General features: G+C 37.0%; 1 protein-coding gene across 3 annotated transcripts in view; it reads right to left on the minus strand.

The window, feature by feature from the left end:
• The window catches only part of Pard3b (par-3 family cell polarity regulator beta), a 993,253-nt gene that overhangs the window by 209,213 nt on the left and 759,964 nt on the right, over window positions 1-24,076 (minus strand). For all 3 annotated transcript variants that reach the window (XM_048344902.1, XM_048344903.1, XM_048344901.1), the window contains one exon: window positions 6,989-7,099. In XM_048344902.1, coding sequence (XP_048200859.1) covers window positions 6,989-7,099 — 111 coding nt within the window. The remainder of the gene's footprint in view (window positions 1-6,988; window positions 7,100-24,076) is intronic.

The raw sequence follows: 24,076 nt of genomic DNA on the forward strand, positions 1-24,076 counted from the left end.
TTTATATCTCGAAGATGCATTTCGTTTGGGGGGGGGGAACTTGCAACTGCATAATTAAATCTTGGTTTGCCAAATATCAAAAACACATGTATTGATTTAAACTAAGGGACTAGGCCACAAGCAGCTCGGCTGATAAGGCAAGGGAGAAGCCTTGGAAGACTTCCCAAAAGGAAAGAAAACTAAGAACCTTGAATTCAGACACTGAAAGCGATTAACTTTCCTAAATCTTAGCTTCACTCTCACTTAGGCATTCCGCTCAGGCCTGTTGTTGCAAACAAGAGCCATATGTTTTCATACTTCTCAGTGCTTAAGCTGGAGACATTGGCTCTTCTACTACCCACTGTCTCCTCATTTATCCTGCTAAGATCTTAATAACATCTACAAGGTTTAATCAGTCCAACAAATGATCTCCCTATAAAGTAAACTTTGATATACAAGAAATAGATAGTGGATCATAGAGCTCATATGCTAGTAAATGTTTTTACAATTTCATGTTGCATTTCATGGCTTTTTATTTTGGGATTAATACTACGAAAGACAACCTTCGGTATTAATGGTGACATTTTTCTCACTGCCTAATTTTAAATAAACAGGGTGTGGTGTGGGAAAAGGCATATTTTGAGAAAATTATTAAGATTGTAAGTATTTAGGTACTTCATATATCTAAAAATATTACTCAACTCATACTTTGTAGATTACAAATTTATATCTTAGAATTAAGCAACCCAAACAATGATACACTCACTGTCTCTTGCTGTCAGCTCATGATATTAATTTACATAATTTGAATGTGTGAAAATGCTAATTTAATTTATCTTGATGAGAGATTTCAGGAGAAATAATGGTTGAATATAATATTAACTTCAATTTTCTAGTAATGGACAAAGGCCTTTGAAACTAATGTTTCATGATGGCTGATCTCACAGTGGCATGAACAAAAAATGTTGGGCTTATTTAATACAGGGCTTCATTGTCATAGACCACTTGACTTGAGTCATAAACTCAGGAAATAAAATAGGAGACAATAAACTCCTACATGCACTCTCGATCAAGAAACTTGGTCCTAAAAGAGGATATTCTTAGGAGAGGATCATAAAGACTCACTGGTTATGTGCATCTGATCATAAAAAAATGATGTTTATTGAAATGAACTCCAAGAAATGGAAACAAGATGTTTTCTGGTGTTTTACATTTCGTTGTTATTTTGTTTTGTTTTTCCCCTTTGCTGCTGTTTTTTATTTCTGTATCTTTTGTCTTGTGTGTAACTTTCTCTATTTTGGAGAGGGGAAGGGAGAGCACAGAAATGGTGGGGCAAAGAGTGAACTAATGCAGCAGTGATACTCACTAGACACTGTGTTGAAAATGAGTTACAAAATTTGGAGGGGTGTTGGGAGGGAGAAAACTTGGAGAAAATGAAGGAAGAAGTGACATTGTTCCAAAATAAATGTACTCATCACTTGACTATGTAACTGTAACCTCTCTATACATCATCTGTACAATAAAAATAAAGAAAGAAAACCAACAAATAAAACAAACTTGGTCCTAAACTCAGACTGAGACACTTCAGCACTACTATGAACCAATACCATAGCAAGTTCAAGAAAGATGCTCTAGAAAATCCAAAATAGATACTTCCTCACTTAGTATTTAGATAATTCTCATAGTCTAACATCTGGAATGGACTCCCAGAGATTATCTAAGGGCAAATACAGCATTAGAGATGTTTACAAATATTTTATATGGCATATGGCTTAATGAATTCAATTTCATGAACTAATATTTTATTTATTTGGAGATGTATATATAATCAAGACAAGGAAAGAAATATATCAGTGATTGAAGTTTAGGAACAATGTTTACCTGGTGAACTAATCCTTTGTAAATCTAGTCACTGGCTTATCAACATTCCCAGTGTCAACAGATTTCATTGCTTCATAATGCATGCTAATTTTTAGGATGTTTTCTTGTCTATTAATCTGAAGGCTGCCTCTCTTAAAAGGAATGCTCCACTAGTATCTTCAAGTAATAAATAAGTGAGCAAGCTGAGAAATATACGAATAAATAAAGTAGAATAGGAAAGAAAGAATGCTGTGAAATGAATCTAATCCCCCATCTGTGACAGTACTGCAAGCATGTGAAATCAACTATGTTTTGGCAATGTACCACCAGAGCCTTCAATGTTTTACATAAGACATGGATTTAGTGGCTCCATTCTCCATGTGAGACAGAGGCAGAGGCCATTCCAGGTGTGATATGAGCAATGTAAAAGAAGAGTCATTGTTTCTTCATTTTGTACGTGAACTTCCAGTAATAGAGCCTAGGACTGGATTAAGTTTTTGGCAGGCATACCCTTGTGTTGACTCATGCTAAACTTACCCTCAACTAAAACCATCAGGCAAATTTTTCATATATTTGGTATTAAGTCAAACCTTCTACATCCTGTGTTTATACAGTTCATTTTTGGACTTAAGTCTAAGACTTTACATTTATTCCTATTAATTTTTTTATGTTTGACTTGTTCCATTGTTCCAGATGCTTCTTTCATCACATATATTATCCACCCTTGAAATGTCTTGGCATCCATGATCTCATCAGCGGGTCACCACCACTAACGTCAATGCTCACCAGGCCACGTTAAAAATAAATTTTCTAGAACATTATTCTTGTAAGCTTATATTAATGGGATTCTTGGGCAGAACTTCTCAAACAGCTAATAAGAATTCTATTGTTAAACTATCTTTCATTATTACATATTCCTCTACATTGTCTACAGGATGTCATGAAGTGATATAAGTTTGATGTCCAGATCATTTCTCTACTACTTTGTGAAATCTGCAGTTAGAACTTGAGTTCTGAAGTCTTCACTCTATTGACATAATTTTGTAGTGGATAATTCTGAGTGGCTGGCGGTCTTGGCTACTATAGGATGGTTAGGGTCTTTACTGAGTATAAGGTAGAAGAGGCTTCCTCCCAGCTGCTCCTCTACAATTATAAAAGGCAAAAATGTCTTGAGACATCACCAAATGTTTGGGGAGCACAACTTCTTACTTCCAATGAGAATCACGATTCTAGACTCTGTTTTCGCCACTTTTATCTAGCTACCCTACCCACTTGTTATCTTAGATATTGCTATGAATAAACTACTCGCATATAGTACCAAAACTGTTTCACATCAGGAATTAAATATTTTTTAAAAGATATGATAATCATAAAAAACAATGGGACAAATGAAAAAGGATAATACAATTTTGAAACAGAGTGGTCTAGGTTAGATTTCCCTGAGGGTAAAAAACAAGTATAAAAAATTGAACTTGCAATAAGAATTTAAGATTTTAAGAATTTAAGAGATAATCTATAAAGGCTTTAGCACTTGGATACTTATTGAGGTATTATTTGGAATCATGAAAACTGGAGGCACACTAATTGTTTGACAAAGGAAAGCAAATAATTTATTGTATATTGACCTCACAGAATAGTAGACAATGTTGGAAATAGAATAATTATAGAGCATTAATGGCAGAGGGGAATTGTATTACAATGCTGTGAAGAAGCAAAATGTGAAATATACAGTGTGAATATCAACATTTCAAAGGAGATATATATATATATATATACATATGTGCATAGAAAAAAGATGAAAATATTAATTGTAGTTATGTGATTATGCTAGCATTGTTTATGGTTTTAATAGTCTTGATTTTCTTGTGTTTGTTTCCCAAATGTCCCTAATGAATGCATAGGCATTTGTCAGCTGAGTAGTGCAGGGGAGGTGGGTTCTGGAGAAAGTGACTCATGTTTGATTAGGTGACAAAGCACCAGCCAGTGGTTTTCATTTGTACATAGAAAGGTGGGCCTGCAGAGAGGGTACACAGAGAACCACAACAATACCTGTAGACCCAGTCTCCTCTAGGAAAAAAAAAAAGATCTGTGCATCATTTCATATAAAATAAGAACAGTTTAATATTCCAGCCACATCCTGTCCCTCCAAACCAGTGGTTTATAGGCTTTAGAATGTTCAAGAGTCACCTTGAGTTTACTTATTAAACACAGATTCCTGAGCTCCCCCTCCCAAGATACTGATTCTATAAGTATGGAATGGAGCTCAGGAATCTCCGTTTTTAACAGGCTTCTCTGGGGACTCATTCTGACACAGATGGCCCTCAGACTGCATTTGGAGAAGCACTGCTACAAGGAGCTATGGAGTTTGGTTTGATTTTTTTTTTTCTGCCTCTATTTTCCTCTTGGTTATGCACTAGAAGAATTAGTATCAAACCGAAGTAGTATGTTGGCAAACTGGATCTTTGGAAACAAAATCCAAGCATATGACAATTGCCAATTCCTATGTAAATAATCTTACCATGGCCCATTTCCAGCTAACAATGGTTTAAAAACCCACTCAAAAAATGTCCTGAAGGTTACCAGACATAGTGGCTCATGCCTGTAATCTTAGCTACTCAGGTGGTAGCGGTTGGGAAGATTGCGTTTTGAGGCCACTCTGAGCAAAAAAGAAGTTCTCAAGAACCCATCTCAACCAATAGAATTCTGGATATAGTGGCGCTTTGCCTGCCAGCCCAGTTCTGTAGTCCAGGCTTGCCTAGGCCAAAAGCAAGACCCATTTAAGAGCAAGAATGATGTAAACATGGCTTAAATGGTGGAGTACCTGCATAGCAACCATAAAGCTTTAAACTCAAACCCCAGTACAATAACAACAACAACAGCAGCAACAAATCTTGAATGTTTAACTATTGCTTCTTGTAAGTTGGTACAAGTTATTTCTAGGAGTTCTATATTGAATGAATACTTAATTTAAGGAATTTATTTCTGAAAAAGAGATGGAAAACTATTGCTCTGCTGACAGTTGGGATAGAATGAGAAATCAACAGGATAAGTTGAATAAGATAAAGTTAAAGAATTTTGAATGTATTAGGAAATAGGAGGATAATGATCGCTTTTATTACTACTTATTTTTTTATTTTTTATTTTTGTCATAGCTTTACCATGAAGAGTGATATACTTCGCTGAGTTCCTCAGGAGCTGAGAACTGGTTTCCTAAGAATGATGGAGAGCCAAGGAATAGTACTGCAGGGTTGGGAACAATGCCAAATGTTCAGCTTCCACCACCACCTTCCATGGCCCAGAGCTCCTGAGTTGTTGAAATGCCTCAATCATTAAATGTATAGCAGCCAACCATAAAATGAACTCCTTCAACTTCTTCCCATGGCATGGGATTGAGACAATGTTGTCTCTAGGAAACCTTTATCAGATGTGTTTTATGTGTTCCTGTGTGGGAATTGGCCTAGGCAGAGGCTAATAGTACGGTTCTTTCAGTATTTTTGACCAGACATATTTTAAGAAAATTGGACCTGATGCCTATATATTCAGCTGGGGTGAATTTACAACCCTACTTTTAAGAACCAAACTCCCTTAGGAACCTGCTTCCTAAAGGCAAAACCAGAGAGGAAATGGACTCTTGCTTAAAGACTACCCAGTTTATTTTGTGGGTTATTAATTTTCTAGCTGGCACACACTTTCCTAGCTATTACGAGACATTTCTCCCCAATCTCAAGCAAGCACTGTGAAAAAATGTCGAGTCTGCATTCTGGCATGGATCAGTTTCCTGAAGATGAGGCAGGAGTCTCAATGAGTAGTTAGAGGTAAAGCAAAGATCTGTGATGCAGGCTCCCCATCCAGATGTCTTTGCCCCATATATGCATTAGAATCTAAGGGTGAGTTACATTTTACATGATAGGATTACTAAATCTTGGGCTATCATGGAGAATCTCTTCCCTGCCATTGATGTAGCTCTGTCAGGCAAATAGTCAACAACAAAGCAAAACACTTGATTTCCTTTGAACTGCTCTGGTGACCCTGGAACAGAGCTTATCAACCTCTCAAAAATGAGAAAGGACTAAATAGCTTTTTCCCTTTGCTATTGATAAAGTCAGCCTTTCTCAACAGGAATAGATCTAGGATAGGTGTCAAAGGTTAACAGTAAATACTCAGTAGATACTCTTATACTGTTGTGTGCTAGAAAACACAACGGGTAGATAAGATTTTCTTAGATTGCATACTAGAGCAACAAAATAAACACAGAAAAGACATGACTCTTTAAAAACTGCAAAGGTGGATGTAACTAATAAGCTAGAGAAAAGGTGGATAAATCTGACTTCCTGTAGAATGAAGTCTGAATGAAATGATAAAAATTATATGCTAGTTTTTTTTTTATCATCTCATTCTTTGTCCAAGCTTTATTTAGTTGAGAAGGCAGAGAATTTTCAGGAGAAATATGAATATTCAATTACATGTTTCAAAATCAGACATTTACACATCCACTTGGGCTAAGTGCCAGAGTTAACATCAAAGATATGTGAAGAACCTCTTGTCCAAATGGAACATTATGCTCCTCAAATAGGACCATTCAGCCCTCGCAAGCCGTCATTATTTCAGTAAATGAAGCCGGCCCTTTAACAGATGGGCAACATGCTTTTCAGCTTGCTGATAGCCTAATAAAAGACGGTGGCTTTTTAAAAATGAAGGACATGTACTTCTCAAATTACACTAGCCAAATGGATTTACTCGAATAAAATTTAAAAAAGGCATACAACAGACTGTCAAAAATGAGGAACAGATTATGGGAATTTGAGAGTTCTATATATCAATATCTTAATGACCTATGGATAAAAATTTTTTAGAAGTTCATTGTTTAAACCACAGGGAAATGCACGTTGATAGATCTGAGGCTGGAGAGGCATATTATGGAATTATAGGTATTCGAATAATAAAAAATACGAAGTGAATTTCTTCTCTAAATTAAGATAAAAATTTCCTTATAAAAGCTGAGGGAATTCTATCAGATGTCTTGCTTTTTTTTTTTATGCCAGTCAATTTGCTGTACTTCTTAAAGTCTCTCCTGCTGATTGTTGCAAGGACCAAATTAAACACAGATCACAGACTCAAACCAAAGAAAGGGCTCAGGGTTTCTGCTCACCGGTCCCGCTCCTCTTTCATTTTCTCCAGCTCTCCTTCTCCCGTGGTCCCGGATTTCAGTGTGCCTTTCTGCTCAGCCTTTCCACCCTTCTCATCTTTCTTCTTTCCAAATCTGGACAGAGGTGAAGGAGAGAGTTAACAATAATCATGTTGTTTTGTGGTGAACTGAGAGAAAGACAGGAGACAAACTCATTCTTTAAGCAATTCTTTAAGCAATACAATATCACCTGTATAAAATGGAAGTAAAATGAGACAATGAGGGCAGGAAAAATAAAGTTATTATATTCCCCTGCGGATTTTTTTTCTTTCCTCCTTTTCACTCAGATATTTATTATGTGCCATGCACAATATCATGTAATTAAAAGACGAATAATTTTGAACTATTCAATAGAGTTTAAAAAAAAACTAAGTGATTATCATTAATGAGTAACTAAAAACCTGACCAATGATGACTTTTAAGGTGAAATTGCTGGGATTGCAGAATGACAGGCAGGAAGGGACCTTACTGAACACTTCTGTTTCATGCTTTTGTTATTCCATGGAAGAAACAAAAGCTCTGGGGTTTTCTGAGCCAGAGAACTTGGCCACCTCCTGTGCTGTGCCCTGCCCTTCAGGTCATTTTCATTCTCTACTGCATCCCCTCCTTTCTGGGTCAATCCATTTTGGGGCACCAGAGCACCTGCATATCAGTAGCAATGGTGATGCTTTACTAGAACACCTCAGCATGTGTAGGAAAATGGAAATTGCATATTTGGAAGGGGGAGGGGGGCTGTGGTGAAATTATTTCTATGGCATGTCCTTATGTGGCAGGCAATTCCCCAGCAGAGCCTTGCTCCACTTGCAGTCTCCTCGGGTTGTGGTTTTGACACACGTGGAAAGAGAATGATTTACTACTCCCCAATAACTAGGGGGCAAAGTCACTCAATTAGGTATTGTCTTTGGATAAGGCAAAGATTTTTCTTGGGTCTATAAAAATATAATTTTTTCATTTTTCATATTAAAAAGTACATGTTAATTATGTCCAGGAATACGCACGTATGGGTATAGTTCTAGTGTTAGTTATCTAACTTGTCCACAAACTACCTGCCTACCTACTGACCTACCTACCTACCTAAGTAACCTAGGAGTTCTCGTAACATCTAGTAACATGAAAGATGACATCTAGTAACATCTACATCTTTCAGCTCTCACTATTTCTCTCACTTCCTCTGGCAAAGGCAAAGGAAATTAGAAGCTTCTCACATAAGGAACTTACATATAACTTTTGACGAATGTCCTAGTCTATAAGTAGACAGAGTAATAGAAGAACTAGAAAGTAAGCTTGTGTATCTGTTCTCTTTGGAAGGCCATAAAAGTGGGCATATACTTGTACCTTTCCATTTACAGAAGAATAGTCAATTGGCAGCTCTCAAGTATTACACTTGGAAATGCTATTGCTATACTTACAATTCTTGGATATATCACAGTGCAGTTTGCATCTTGCTTTTCCTTTGAAATCTTAAGTTTTGACTCATTTATTCATTCACTTAATGTTTGTTTGGTGCTGGTAGTGGGGCCTGAACTCAGGGCCTCATGCTCCACTTTCTTTTCTCTGTTCAAGGCTGGCATTCTCCCACTTTAGGCTTTTTACCAGTTAATTGGAAACAAGTCTCATGGACTTCTTCTGCCCAGGCTGGCTTTTAACTGTGATTCTCAGACCTCAGTCTCCCAAGTAGCTAGGAGTAGAGACTTGGGCCACTAGTTCCTGGCTTTTGTCTATTCTTTCATTTACAATTTCAATTAGCAAGTCCTCTCTCATTAACTTTCTCTGTTCCTCAACTATGGCTAGTTCAGTTGTCAATTTATTTGCTCTATTCAGTTTTTAATCTTGGGACCCTGGTTGACCAGCTGTTGGCTTTAGCTCCATTATTTAGCTCTAACTCCCTAGATCTAATTTTTCCTTCCCCTTCTATTTGGTCTCCCTTTCTAAATTTATTCTTTTATTCTTACTGGAGAAATGACTTGATACTGTGCACAGCAGTGATTAGGGAACAGAAAAAATACAAACACAAATATAAGAGCATTAATTTTCAAATATAATTCAGATTTGCGGATTGTTCAAGGCTGTTCTTTAAGTTATAAAGTGGGAGATATCTAAATAATATTTTCATGAATACATTCTTGAGCTTCAGAGACCTATGCAGAAAAGTTGTCAGAATCAACATTATTACTCTAAATACATTCATGGCTCATACCTTAGCATATCACTTAGGATAAATAATTCTTTTCTCAAAATGTCACTGAATATAATAATATTTGGTTAGAAAGTTTAAAATTGTGGGGAGTCTGCACAGAAATGATGTCTCAGAAGGTTGATGAGACTGAAAATGCCTTCAAAGTTAAAGATAATTAGGCTTGCTTTCGCTGTCAATGTCCTATGCATACCTTTGGAAGTGTATGGATTTTTTGCAATAAAAGTAGCAGATTTATTTATTTATTTGTTGTCAAAGTGATGTGCATTTCTTATCAAACTTGTTACCTCTTCCCTCATTTTTCTCCCTCCTTTCCCCCTCCTCAATACCCTCTGGTTTACAGCATATTGTCTTCTAAGTATTGCTGTTGCATTGGTTCACTATTTACCCATAGTCTCTCCTTTTTGATGTTCCCCTTCCCTTCCCTAGTTCCAATAAATGTATATACAACACCCAGGATACCAAAATCAGTTACAGTGACATCAGGGTAGGGTAAAATTAACCTATTTATAGTCTACCATGATTTTTATTGTGATGCCCCATACATAATTTTTTCCTTCTGGCACCTAAAATATTTTCCTTGTACTGTAGCTTAAGATAGTATGCTTCCACAGTGATGAAATGTTTAATAGAGAAAAATGAAGTTTTAAATTTTATGATTTTTTTCTATTCGTGAAGAACTGTCAATAAGTCAGCAAAATTCACAAATTCTATAAAGGTTTTGTTTGAAAATTCATAATATTTTATTAAATAGCTATATATTTTATTATATTAGACACATACAATGCTTACAAATGATCTTATTTTATAGAGTTGGGGAAGGTGAACCACATTATGAAAACAAGCTTAAAAAGGATTCCCATCCCTGGTGGCTCATGACTATAATCCTAGTTACTTGAGAGGCTAAGATCTAAGGATTGCAGTTCAAAGCCAGCCTGGGTAGGAAGGTCCGTGAGACTCTTATCTCCAATTACCACCAGAAAACTGGAAGTGGTATTGTGGCTTGAAGTGGTAGAGTGCTACCCCTGAGTAAAAGAGCTCAGGGACAGTGTCTAGGCCTGGAGTTCAAGCCTCAGGACTGACAAAAAACATTCCCAAATTGTTTAACTAAGGAAGTTGAGACCCAGAGAAGTTAAGCAAATTTTATTTATGAACACACTGAGTTATTTTTCCAGTTTTGGAGGCAATGACTTAATGACCAGCTGTAATAATGGAGCAGAGGTGGAGATATCAGGAACAAAGCACTGACACACTCACTTCTAACTTTTCTTTCCATATCAATCATTTTGGAGTCATTCCATAGCTATTCTTACTTTGTGGAGATACCAGCTGGAGTATTGGACTGGTTCATCTCTTCCTGAACTACTTTTGTGAAAAGTCAGTAGGATCCTGACTGGCTACAATCACTGCTTCACTTTCTAGGGTTTCAGGTAGACACTGAGTTCCAGGCCTCCCATTATCTGTTGCTTTAGAAATTTGAGAGTTGTCATTCTGGGCTGGATGCCTTAAGGAAATTGCTTATAGGTCAACCTTGCTTTATATAAAAGATACTTTCCTGAAAAATTCTATGCAAACACATGGGTTCAATCAATAGAATTTTATTTTACAGGTACCTGGATAATCTGTTTAAATAATCTTATGATGGATCTTTTTGTAAAGTGGGAAAATCACCTTTCAACATTTTCCTTATGTAAATTTAGATATTCATGAATTATAAGTTTGCTTAAAATACCTGCTCCTGTTCATTTCCATAGAGGTTATATGAAACAGCATTACCGAAAACATCTCTTCTCTTCTTTATTTTCTTTTCCTTCTTTTCTGTTCTATTTGCTTCCCTTCCTCCCTCTCTTTCTCTTTTCCATTCTTCCGTTCTTCTTCTCAATAATTTATTTAAAAACATTTCTTAGATAACCACTATGCATCATATATTATCATATGCATTAGACATAGGCTGATAATACACTGAGATACAAAACCAAACACTATCCTCAATGAATTTCCATTCTAATATAGAAGTCAGTCACCAAATAAACATTCACAAGTAGAACTATATAATTACAAATTGTAAAGAGTGCTAAGAAGGATGTTAGAAGGGACAAATGAGAGGAGACTGATGCCTGGGGACAGCCTCAATGAAGAAATGATATTAAGCCAGAAATGCTAATTTGGAAGGTTCCAGATAAGCAGAGGGAATGGAAATACTGCACAGGAAGGAAGCAGCATACTCACAGGGCAAGACGTGAGCAAGGCACGATGCTTTCCATGTGGTCATAGGGCAGGGTGACTGAAGCCAGGACAGCAGAGGGATACTTGTATAGGATGTGAATGGAAAAAGTAGTCTGAGGGAAGCTTGGGATTCCGTGTTAAAACCATGTTAGAATATTTCTCTCGTTTAAGATGCAAACAAACTAGGGGAGACAAAAGAAAAATTTAGAGTGGATGGGAAACAAACACAAGTGTCACTGGTAATAGATGTGATGAGCATCTTTAAAAGACTACCTGGCTGGGCTGGGGATATAGCCTAGCGGCAAGAGTGCCTGCCTCGGATACACGAGGCCCTAGGTTCGATTCCCCAGCACCACATATACAGAAAACGGCCAGAAGTGGCGCTGTGGCTCAAGTGGCAGAGTGCTAGCCTTGAGCGGGAAGAAGCCAGGGACAGTGCTCAGGCCCTGAGTCCAAGGCCCAGGACTGGCAAAAAAAAAAAAGACTACCTGGCTGTGTTGCTAAGTGGTATAGCACTTGCCTAGAAGACCATCCTGGTTGATGAAATAAAAAGCATCAAGTAAAACAGAAACATAAGTAAATACACTAAGCTGATGGGGATGACTACAGGGGTGTGAGTGGAGAGGGGTGGTTGTTTGGACTGGGGACATGGCCATAGAAGAGAGAAGATGGTGATTTGCAATGGCTGGCTGAGGCAATGAAGAGGTAGAACAATTTTAGTGTGCCTTTAGGAAATCCAAGCAGATGGGCTCAGGCGCGTTCTAAGTCTTGAGGAACTGTAACACCTGAGATTTGGGTAGAGGAGGAAGGTGGAAAAAGAGAGAGAGAGTATGGCTAGATGTATAGGAAGAAAATCTGGAGAGTATGGCTGCAAGGAAGTCTAAGAAGCTCGCAGCAAGGATGTGGTTAACAGATGGGAATGCTGTTGGGAAGTCCAGGAAGAGAAGACTGGAATGTGGGCTTGGATTGGCATGACAAAGCCATTCACAGCCTTGGCAAGATCAGTGGGGAGGTGGGAGCAAGTCAGGTGGATTTGATTCCAAGAGTGATGCAGGTTAAGTATAAAAGTGTGAGCTTGTACATTGAGTCAAGAAGTTTAGCTGGTAGGGTGGAAGCTGTACATGAGGAGGAATGTTGACGATGGAACTTGTCAATCCGACATTTACTAGAGAACCTTCGTGTGCTCCTATTACAAAAAAAAAAAATCATAATGAATAGAGATTGGAAATGAGTCAGAGATAAAAGGTTTTATTCTTTTAGGTGTTTTTTTCTTTGTTATTTATTTGTAAAACAGAATTTTCACTTTCGCCATTTTCCAAAGCACAGTTCAGTGTAATCAAGTATACCCACATTGTTGTGCAACTATCAGTATTAACCATTCACAGAAGTTTTTATCCTGTTGAACATAAACTCTACTTAATCAACTCCTTCTCCATTCTCCCTTTCTTCCATTTCCTGGTAACCTGTCTCTGTAAATTGTGACTATTTCAGGAACTTCATGCCAGTGCAACCATAAATAATTGCCCCTTCGTGTCTTTATCATTTCACTTAACATAAGGTCTTTAGGGTTCAATTTCACTCTTTTTTTTTCCTGGTCCTGAGGCTTAAACTCTGGGCCTGGGCATTATCCTTGAGCCTGTTTGTACTCAGGGCTAGTTCTCTACCATTTAAGTCACAGCGCCACTTCCATTTTTTTCTGAGTAGTTTATTAGAGACGAGAGTCTTCTGGACTTCTCTCGCTGGGCTGGCTTCCAACTGTGATCCTCAGATCTCAGCCTCCTGAGTAACTTAGATGACAGGTGTGAGTCACTGATGTCCAGCTAATTTCATCCCTTTTTAAGGCAAAATAATATCCCATTGTAGGCATATAAGGTACTTCTATTATCCATTTATCCATCAATGGCCATTTGGTTGTTTCCACCTTTTGCCTATTGTACATAATGCTGCTATGAACATAGGAAAATAAGGCTCTTGATATAGGAAGAAGACAAATGTGTGCAGCTAGCCTGGAGAGAATAGATCTGGATGGAAAGAATATTTTGAAAAAGTAGTAGCTGGGTAAACCAACTGTACAACTCATGGGGAGGGAGGGAAATGGGGAAGGCAGGGAGAAATGAGGGAAGAGGTAACAAGATGGATAAGAAATGTACTCACTGCCTTACATATGAAACTGTAACCCCTCTGCATATCACTTTGACAGTAAATAAAATAATTAATTTAAAAAAGTAGCAGCTGAAGAAAAAGAAACACTATCGTTATGGGGTTGAAAAGGAGAGGTAGAGGTATTTCTAGGAAATTTGTATATCAGTTATACCATAATATGTATAAGAGAAATAGAGTTCTTATCTATAAAACCAGGTTCCTTGGTATAATTTAAGGAATCAAAGATCAAAGTACATAAATTATAGCTTTTAAAATAGGTTACAAAAAATGCTAATACCAGAATCACTAATGTGGCTATTTTGCCTATGTAGAGAGCCTTTGAAAACTATCTGGGAATTTGGAATTTGATAGTGGTTCATTCATTCATATCACTGCATCTCACATTGAGTATGAACATGGAGTACAACCATTACTAACATTAGTTTCAATAAATATCTAGCCCCTCAAGCCAATTAACTAAGCAAGCTGCTAGATCTTACTTTTTTTTTTTTTTTTTTTGGCCATTCCTGGGCCTTGGACTCAGGGCCTGAGCACTGTCCCTGGCTTCTTCCCGCTCAAGGCTAGCACTCTGCCACTTGAGCCACAGCGCCGCTTCTGGCCGTTTTCTGTATATGTGGTGCTGGGGAATCGAACCTAGGGCCTCATGTATATGAGGCAGGCACTCTTGCCACTAGGCTATATCCCCAGCCCAGATCTTACTTTTTTTTTTATGATAAATGTTTAGCTATAGTTCTTGATAGTTCTCAATTTCCCAACAACTATTTTCTTCACATTCCATTTCTTTCTTTGGGTTTTCTAGATAAGGGTGACTTTCAAGTTCTTCCCAAACCCCATATACTCACTGATTCATATTCATAGTAGTTATAGCTCTGGTCTTTCTTGTCATGTGTCTAGTCTCTCATTTAATTTATTTCTTAATTCTGCTAACCCTGTGTACAATTTCCTCCTCAATCCTGCCGGGAAGTTTATGCAGTTATTACCATAACTCTTTGACTTCTATTTAAGTGCATACAATATAAAAGCAATCATGGGCAATGGCTTATGAGGACTAAAAAAGTCAGACAAAGAAAAGTTCAGACTTTGTAGTTTCAAATTTGTGGCTAGTTATGAATTGAAAGTGAAATCAGAAGTTAGAAACAAAATATGTATTTCTCCTACTACAATCAGGAAATATCTTTGGGTGACAATGACATATTAGAAAGGCTTCAAAATTCAGTCATCACTAATATTAATGTCAGAAATCCACAGAACGATGTCAGATGTGAAAATGAGCAGACCTCATAGTCATTATATTTTCTGGGTTTAGATAATGGTTCATCACCTTGTAAGTAGCTGTTTTACAAACTATGCATGATATTTGCTTATCATTTTATAAATTATACAGTTTGAAATAGCTCAAGCAAAATATGAGGCACAAAAGTTCATAATCCTTTGACTATTATTTCCACAGTTTATTCTGAAATCCACCCATAAAAGGTTTCTGTTGTCTGATTTATTCTAAATTGGGTTCTGAATTAGCATATGCATATGCTGATGAAATTAACTTCTGTGTTTTGTAATCTCCTATGGTTTTGTGCACCGTAGCTATTGCTTCTAAAATTTATGTCACAAAGGTCTTTCCTTGTTTGGCTCACATGGTTTCCATTTTACTTGGGAGTTAATGAATCTGATAAAAAAAAATTCAATGAAAATTGACCAATTAGTTCACCTTCACATTTTTCTTTGGCTACCTAAGGGCATTGCCTGCTTTTAAGTTAACATTTTTGATAGAATAATAGATCTGTGTTTGTAGCAAGCCAATGCTGATTAAGAAGAAAAAGTAATATTTTTTTATTTTTGACTTTCCATGATGGATGTTTGATTGCCATTGTGTTAGGATTTGGGCCGGAACTTGGCCCTCAGTGTGATAGAGTTGAGAGGTAGAGGAAACTTAAGGAAGTAGGAAGTAATTATATCTTGGGGGCACGATCTCATCCGTGGAGTACTACCTTTCTCAAGAGATTAGGTTAGTATTAGGACCCAAAAGGCATAGAAAATAGGTAAGGGGATGGCTCAAAGCTAGTGCAGGGTTATCTGGGAGAAAAGCTTACAGAGGGGGCCTCAACAGAGTTAGAGCCCACAGCACCTAACAGACTAATGGGTTTTATAGGGGCAGGCAAGTAGGTCATGAAGGAGGGAGGAAGCTAGCTGCCCTCAGGTACTGGGAGATGAGGAGGGGTCTGTGCAGGTTCAGAGTTGCTATGGGGATAACTAAGGATGCAGTCTGCCATCCCTTGGGGCAAACAATGTCTCCTTTGGTTGGCTGGGGTGCAGGGTGTTACTTGTGGTCAGGCTAGGTAATAAGTGGACTAACACCTTGAGGAGTGAGAGGAGAAGAGAAAATGTTCGGTTTTAATTTGATGTTAGGCAAAATTCCGAGCAGGAGCCTCAAGATGGCAGTACCTTAGTTAAGCAGACCTAATAGTTCTCTTAGGTGTAAGTTAGGTCTTATGGGACTCAAGTAATCATAAAGACAGTAGATGGGCATAAAATGGGTCAATCTCTCTGTTGTCTTTCTCTTACATACTATGTAATCTTACCCCTCTTTCTACTTCTTTACCATGAAGGCACAGCACAAAGCTAGAAGCTGGGGTATGGTATACTCTTAGATCCTCAGAATTATGAGTTCAGTTAGCCACCTTCTGTTTAGAACTACCCAGCCTCAGCCATTTTCTTATAGTGACAAAAATAGGTGACTCTTAAAAAAGACATGAAATGCTACAACATACAGAATGCTTTTTTCACAGGATGCTTTTTTTTCTTTTTGTAAAATTGTTATTCAAAGGTAATATACAGAGGGGTTACAGTTATACAAGTCAGGCAATGAGTACATTTGAACAGTGTCACCCCTTCTCTCACTTTCTCCCAGCTTGTCCCTCCTGCCCCCATCAAGTTCAATAGTTCATTTTCAACACAGTGTCTATGGAAACAAAAACCTATGTTTTTTCCCACCTTTGTTACTGTTCATGTTTTCTGTACTTTTTGCCTTATTTGTAAGTTTATCTGTTTGGGGGAGTGTAAGCAGGGGACACAGAAATGGTGGGACAAAAGGCGAACAAATCACAGAATGCTTTTTAAGTCTGTAAATCCACTCCTTGGTATTCAACAGTAGGTGGGGAGTCATTTTCTGGGATATTTACATGAGCAGAGACTGAATGGCATTGATGCTTTAATCACATTCAAAATCATAACCTAGTCAGGCAGATGAAACCTTGAAATTAAGATTTATTATGAAATAAAATTTAAGTTTGGAGATGCTTAAGCATTCACATTAGATGACTGCAGGTTTTGAGAATGATGAAAGCTATATGACTACACAAACCTGCTCTGTCCATTGCTTCTCTTCAGTCTAACTTTCACCCAGGCTCACAGCTAAGTTTCTGTGTGTCATCACTCATTCCTAGACTGGTATTCATGGTAACTTTTCATTTCTGGGCAGAGGAATCTTTAGGTCTCAAACATGTTGATGTTCATTTTTAGGATGAAAAAGCAGGGAGTTCCTCTAACATTCTAGGATTTCTAACTAAATGGATAAAACATCTGCTGGGTAGAGTTTTAAGCAGCTCTCTGGCTAAATTTAGCTGTTGGGAATCCTTGAACTAATTTGCTTTCACCATAATGAAGGGCTAGGAAAAGCAATGGATTTGGAAATACCAAATACATTAAAGATCATTACAAAGTGCCCAGAAAGTAAAGTAACACAAACACACATCACCAATAACCAATATTTTTTTAAAATAAACAAAAACAGAGCCTCTGGAAGGCTGATTCCTCAGAATCAGTTCAGGGATTTGTGAGGCACTGGGTAGTTGTTACTTTTGTTGAGCATTTTTGTAGCAAATGAAAATTCTTGACTCTGAAGTTATTAACTCAGTACTCTGTTAGGATGAGGAAAAAAAAAACCCAGAAAGGAAAATGAGGAAAAAGAGGCCAGAAATGAAAATTAAATGAAAATAAGCATGAATGAGTGAGCAAGAAAGATAAAGATACTAATAAGGTATGATGTTCAGATCCACACGGGAACTCTAAAAAGCTTATTAGCTGTCACTACCACACTGGGTTTTAAGTTATTCCCTCTCTCTCTGCTTTCCAGAAGAAGAAATGCTCTTCAGAAGTGCAGTGAGCTTTGATTAATTGCTTTCATACACTCTCATTGGCTTCAAGATGTGCTAGGCAAGAGCCCTAGTGACTCAGACTAAATGCTTAGGATTTCTGGGAAATACATTTAACATTAAAAAAATGCATTATAAAATAGATCTCACATTTTTATGTTTCCTTAAAAGTTAGAAAGGCTTTCCTTTTTTTTTTTTTTATTAAATGTTTACTTGTTTCAAAGCAGTGCAATCTATGTCTTCTTCCTTTTTATTCTCTTTAAGTGGACTTTTGTGTGTGTGTGTGTGTGTGTGTGTGTGTGTGTGTGTGTGTGTGTGTGTTTGTGTTTTTAAAGGCTTGGTTGAGTAAATAGACACAACTGATGGCATGGAAACAAAACTTGAATACTCGTTCCAAGAGATCACCTGGCTGGAATTCAGCCTTCAGTCAACAGCCAGATATTCCCTTTTCATTTGTGGGCCAACATCCCCTTTTTCCTGTTTCCTTCCTTATTTTCCCCACTACCTCCTTTGCTCCAGAAATCCCAAAGCTAGGAAAGGAAGAAGTGTTTTGAGATGAAGTCATACCTCATTTCTAAACGTATCTTCTGTGACCTGGAGGTTTTCCCACTGCCCTGGCCCTTCCCATGCCCAGTCTGCGCAGGTGTATGTACTGCAATGATCACAGTTCATCCTGCAGAAGGAAATGGCGCAGGCCACCATATGCAGGCTGGTAGGGGAAGCTCAGCAAATGGCCTGGGAAGGGAAAACCTAGCTCATATAAAAAAAAAAAATCAAAGAACTTTAAGCCGAGAGGGTTAAAATGTTCCATGAAAGCTGGGGGCTATATCTGTAATGATTAGCTACAAGGTCAAACTTATATTCCAACACCTCAAATTTAACATACATGTAATTTGTATATGAGAATGAGCAGACGAAGAGGCCTGACTTTGTTATGTATAAAAAAATGAGCAATATGAAGAAACCTAGTGTGTGTGTGTGTGTGTGTGTGTGTGTGTGTGTGTGTGTCACTGACATTGCAAAGGAACATTTTAAAGGGAATCCGGAATGCTATTGTTCCATTTTCTGATGGCAAGCAAATCATTTTCTATGGAATTCATCTGTACCAAACAAGAAAAAATGATTGAGCTCCAGACCGAGTCTAATGGGAATAGAACTTATCTTTATAACTCTGATTAAACAAAGAAAATTATCACTTCTTTGATGCCCAAATTAGCATCTTTTTCTCTAGCATACTGAATTAATTAGTTGAGTGACAAAAGAATTAGTCCATGTAGGATCAAAGCTGAAATCATATTTATCTGAAATTTACAATTAATAACACACAACATTAACCCTCTATAGCTCATGCAATGTTCTTTTACGTTCCATGGATTCCAAACCTTCTGCATGTCACATAAAGCATAACTAGGGCTTTTTTATTTTGCATATTCTTCTTCTTTATAATATATAAAAATCTTCTCTGAAAAGACAATGAGAAGAACATCACAGAATTTTTCCCCTTGGGGGTGGAAAATTTTCCATTGTGCCATAAAAAAGTCTAAAATTATGTGGGATTTTTTTTGTCAAGCATTTATTGTATAAATACAAAAGAAGAAAAGTAATTAATGCATGATAAAGCTGGTAAGAGAGTCTTAGACAATAGGAATGAGTTCGTATATTGATTCCTAATAAGCAAAGAAAGTTTGAAACTTTTCTTAAAAGGTGAAAGCTCTCTTAACTTTGGCTCAATTTCTTTTCCTGCAAAAGAAAAAGCAATTTTGCATAAGGGAGAAGTGTTGGAGCTTTTTTTTTTTGAGATATCCCAATTTACTAGAACTCCTGTTTTATGCTTTTATGATATTTACAATATTTTTCTTAAGCAGTAAAAACTTATGTGGGCATCTTTATCTTTAATCAAGATTGGAAGGAGCATAGATGGAAGGAAAGAGTGTAGAATTGAGGCGAGTTCTTGCTGATGTTAGCAGGAAGGCAGCGCACTGTTGTAATATTGTTTAATCATAAGCTACTCAAGGACTGGGGTTGGGTCATCATTTATTCTTTTGTATTCATGCCACAAGCACGTGGTGAACACATTCCTTGTGCCAGGCCCTCCAGTGGGTGCTAGAGAATCATGTAAATTAATTAAATTTGGTCTCTTACTGAGAGATGCATACTAAACAATGTATCTATTGCTAAGCTAAATCAAATATGGGATCTGGATTTCTCAGAATATAGTCCTTTATTCTAGAATAAGGACTCAAGGATACCTCCCAACTCTGAACACCTTCTGGACCCATAAATCACCAGCACAGCTTGGTTTAGGTACAACAACGAGTGTCTACAGCCACAGTGGTTGCTTTCAGTTTAGATCTCGGGATGGCCAGTTCCATCCTGGTTTCAGAAGTGCCAGGCCAAATTCTAGCATGAAATTTTAAGCCAAAGCCATCATTAAAGATGATTCATCTGTAAAAGAAATGTATCCAATGCCTAACTTTGAAACTGTAACCTCTCTGTACATCATTTTGAAAATAAGAAAAAAAAAGATGATTCATCTGTAAGATGTCATCTATTAAAAAAAACGTGATGTCTGCTTCAGAACTTTAATTTCTGTGTTTCAGAAATTACAGTCCCCTTAATCCTAGGTTTCAAATAAAGATATCTGTGAGGTATGTCCTCTCTAGAATTTGACATCACTAATCTTGGTCATTAGATATAATCCTGTTCTTAACAGAATTCCAAATAATAACATCTCCAAATGTACTCTTTCACAGAAAAGGTAGTTTTTTCTTTTCTTTCTTGCTATTTTTTTTTTCAGTTGTATGGCTTAAACTCAGGGCCTGGGTGCTGTCCCTGAGCTTTTTCACTTAATGCTAGCACTCTTCCACTTTTTGCCACGGTACTACTTTCGGTTTCCGGATGGTTAATTGAAGATAAGAGTCTTACAGACTTTTCTGCCCAGGCTGGGTTTAAACCATGATCTTCAGATCTCAGTAGCTCCTGAGTAAGTAGGTTATAGGCATTAGCCACTGGTACCTGGCCAAAAAAGTAATTTTAAAAGTATAAGCTCTAACTTACTTTATAAAGGAAGAGGTAAGATTTTACATGATGTATTAGATTTAAAAGTTAACTACTACTCCTTTTTATTTTATAAGTCCCTTAAGAGTAAGCCATAAATGGAACTGATTCTCAGTTACGAATAGGTTGAGAGGGAAAGAAAACATGTATATCCTGAATGTCTCACAGTTCTAAGGTTCGACATAAGTCTTTGACTTTTCTAGGTCCAGAGAGACACAAATCTCGTGAATCTTGCCAAATCTTCATTGCTAGCAGTATCCTTCATTCATTTTCTCAAAGTTCAGAAATATGCCTCTCTGTCGTTTCTCCCTGAGTTTAGAAATTGGGGACTTGTGAATAGGCTATAGTTATCAACTATAAAACAAAGTAACTAATTATCTTTTTTAAAATTTATTTTTATTATAAAGGTGATGTACAGAGGGGGTACAGATACATAAGTCAGGGAATGAGCACATTTCTTTGTGAACAGTGTCACCTCTTCCCTCATTGACCAGTTATCATTAAATAGAGATATTATCCATTAACTGAATGATACAAATATTGTAGTCATTCTACAGACCCCATTATACTATGTCAAAGGAACTTGGCCCAGTGTGACAATCACTTAAGAGCCATCAGGAAATCAATAATATTTCTTTTTGTTCAAAAAGGGCCTGGATAAAAGACAGAATTTTTTACCCCCACAGGAAAGTACCTCCTATAAGGATTTTACTGTAAACCTATTTTTCAGTCATATGCTATCACTAAAGAATACACACTCAGGACTAAACAATAATGACAGTTTTATTTTTCAACAACATATTCTAATAATCAGTAATTCAGGAAGAATCACAAATAATGCGCCATCATAAAAGTACACTTTCACCTGGAAATGTATAGTAGTTTGGCATGACCATGATTTACACTTTGAAGAAAGAAATCAGAACCTGATTTATAGTCTGTCCAAAGCATTGGGCTCTTATTTGCTTGTCCAGTAGACTGTGAAACTACTATTCTGCTTTGTAAGTATATTTTCTTTTTCCTTCCCTTCCTGTACCAATGGCTAATTTTTCCTTTCTTCAATACCACACATGAGTGATTCCTGCAGATTCCGGGTAGTACTCTACAGCATAAAATGGCTGCCAGTGTTCTCACAGCCTAACAAAAGAAATTGACAGGAAGACTGTTATGTATATATAACCAAATATACAACCCTATAAAGCACAAAATTAAACAAATCAGAGGTCTGAGCCCTGAGCAAAACATTCCAGCTGCAGATGGAATGTATCTTTTAAAAAAATGTCAGTGACTTTCAACCAAGTAAATTAACCCAGGGGAAATCTCCTTATCTCTGAGGCTATTTGGATCACAACCACACAAAGGGATGACACTGAAAACTTTACTTTTGCCCAGATATATGTTTATTCCGTTGACAGAGTCTTATAATGGGCTAGGATGTATAGAAACTGTTAGCCTATGTTTCTGAATGGCTTTGGATGGAGATGCAGGCACATCAGGAGTGTCACTCAGGTGACGGCTGGACTGGCAGCCATCATCATGAGCATCTGCAACCTGTATTTGGCTTTGAATTTAATGCTTCTGGTTTCTCCACATTTCCAGTCCTCCTAAACCTCATCGTCTAATATTGAAGCAACTTGCAATAACTAATCCTTTTTATAAACATTGCAGTTATATTTGATTCGGTAGAAACCCACAGTATTTGTGCTTTTTATTTCAGAAGGTTATTTGGAAACTCAAGCCAATATATTTTTCCAAGTGTAACTAAGCTGTTGTGATTCATTTTATTCGAACCTTACCACTCTCCAGGACCTATCTTACCAAGCTCTACAGACTCATGAATCCAATCAACCCAGTGATGGAAGAATCCATTTGGATAAAGGAATAAGGAAATGCAACCATTACCTCAATTCTGGAAAAGTATTATTTGAGTATATTAGTAAGAAATGGGAGGAAGAAGAACTAGCAATTTGGGAAGCCTACACATAAACTATTTCATTATGAAGAATTTAGAAGAAAAAAGAAGCAGTTCCTAAAGGCCACACCAGTAAAGCCCAAATCAGAAGATTCATGAACAATAACGGCAAAGCAGTTTATTAACACTACATCTAAACGTGATTATTTGATAAGGAGGTAACCATTTTGAAAAAAAATGTTATGAAGAATCTATCATATCACATAAAAAGTATGATTTATCTATTTACTTACATATTAGATTCATATGTGAAATATGCACATTACATATTGATTTATGCCAAGTACCAATGTTTTGCAAAAATAAATTTATTCAATAAGTGCTTCTGAAATATTGCTTATTTAATTATATGTCTCTGTGGAAAATATCACACTGCCTTTTTAGGTATAGAGAAAGTTGCATACAAAATGTTTTTTAAAACTGTGGGTTTTTAAAAAAATTGTCTTAGAGCTGAATCTTCAAGATCATGTTTATGCAAATATACCCCACTGTCAAGTAATGTAAGGATACACTGACTTTGGTACCAAATAAGGACTTACATGCCTCAATTGGGTACAAAGTACTTGTTATCCAGCTTTGTTCCCCAATCGTTTGTCCATATGTTATCAGTTATTAACCAGACATTCCAAATCCTTGAAAATGACCCTACTCAAGACAGTTTAGGTGTTTTTTTTTTTTAATTCCACTTGCCCAGAAATACAATTAGTTCTAATGACAAAGTTCAATGTAGTAACTACTTGGCCAAATATCATATGCAGCTACCATGAGGACTTGGTAAGTTTCTCATTATCTTAAGGTCCCTCTTTTGCTGACATCTTCACCCTGTCCACAGACAGAGAGTCTCATTATACACCATCTGATTTGATCAGATTGCTAAGAAACAATTACTCAATTATTGAGCTCAATTGGTTAGAACACTCTGGTAATGGGGTCAAAGTCCTGGGTTGCCTCCTCAGTGTGGGCCAGTTAACTTGGACTTGTTCCACAATCACAGCCTCTATACCCCTCCCCAGAGAGCTTCACAAATGCATGCCAGTGGTCAAAAGGGCACTTGCCATGAATATGTGGTCACAGCAACACACATCCTTCAGCTTTCCCAGAAAAACAACTCAATGCCAGTTTTGTTGAATATTTGTGTGTTAATAGCAATATTTGCACAGCTGAAACATACACCATGATTTCAGATTTTGTAACACCACATACGGTGGCAAATTTAGGATTTTGAGAAGTTTTTTTTTATAAAATATGAAACTTATGATGAAACTTAGTTTCTAACAAGTATTTGTGAT

The sequence above is a fragment of the Perognathus longimembris genome, chromosome 4 (assembly GCF_023159225.1).
Source record: "Perognathus longimembris pacificus isolate PPM17 chromosome 4, ASM2315922v1, whole genome shotgun sequence".
Lineage (NCBI taxonomy): Eukaryota > Metazoa > Chordata > Mammalia > Rodentia > Heteromyidae > Perognathus > Perognathus longimembris.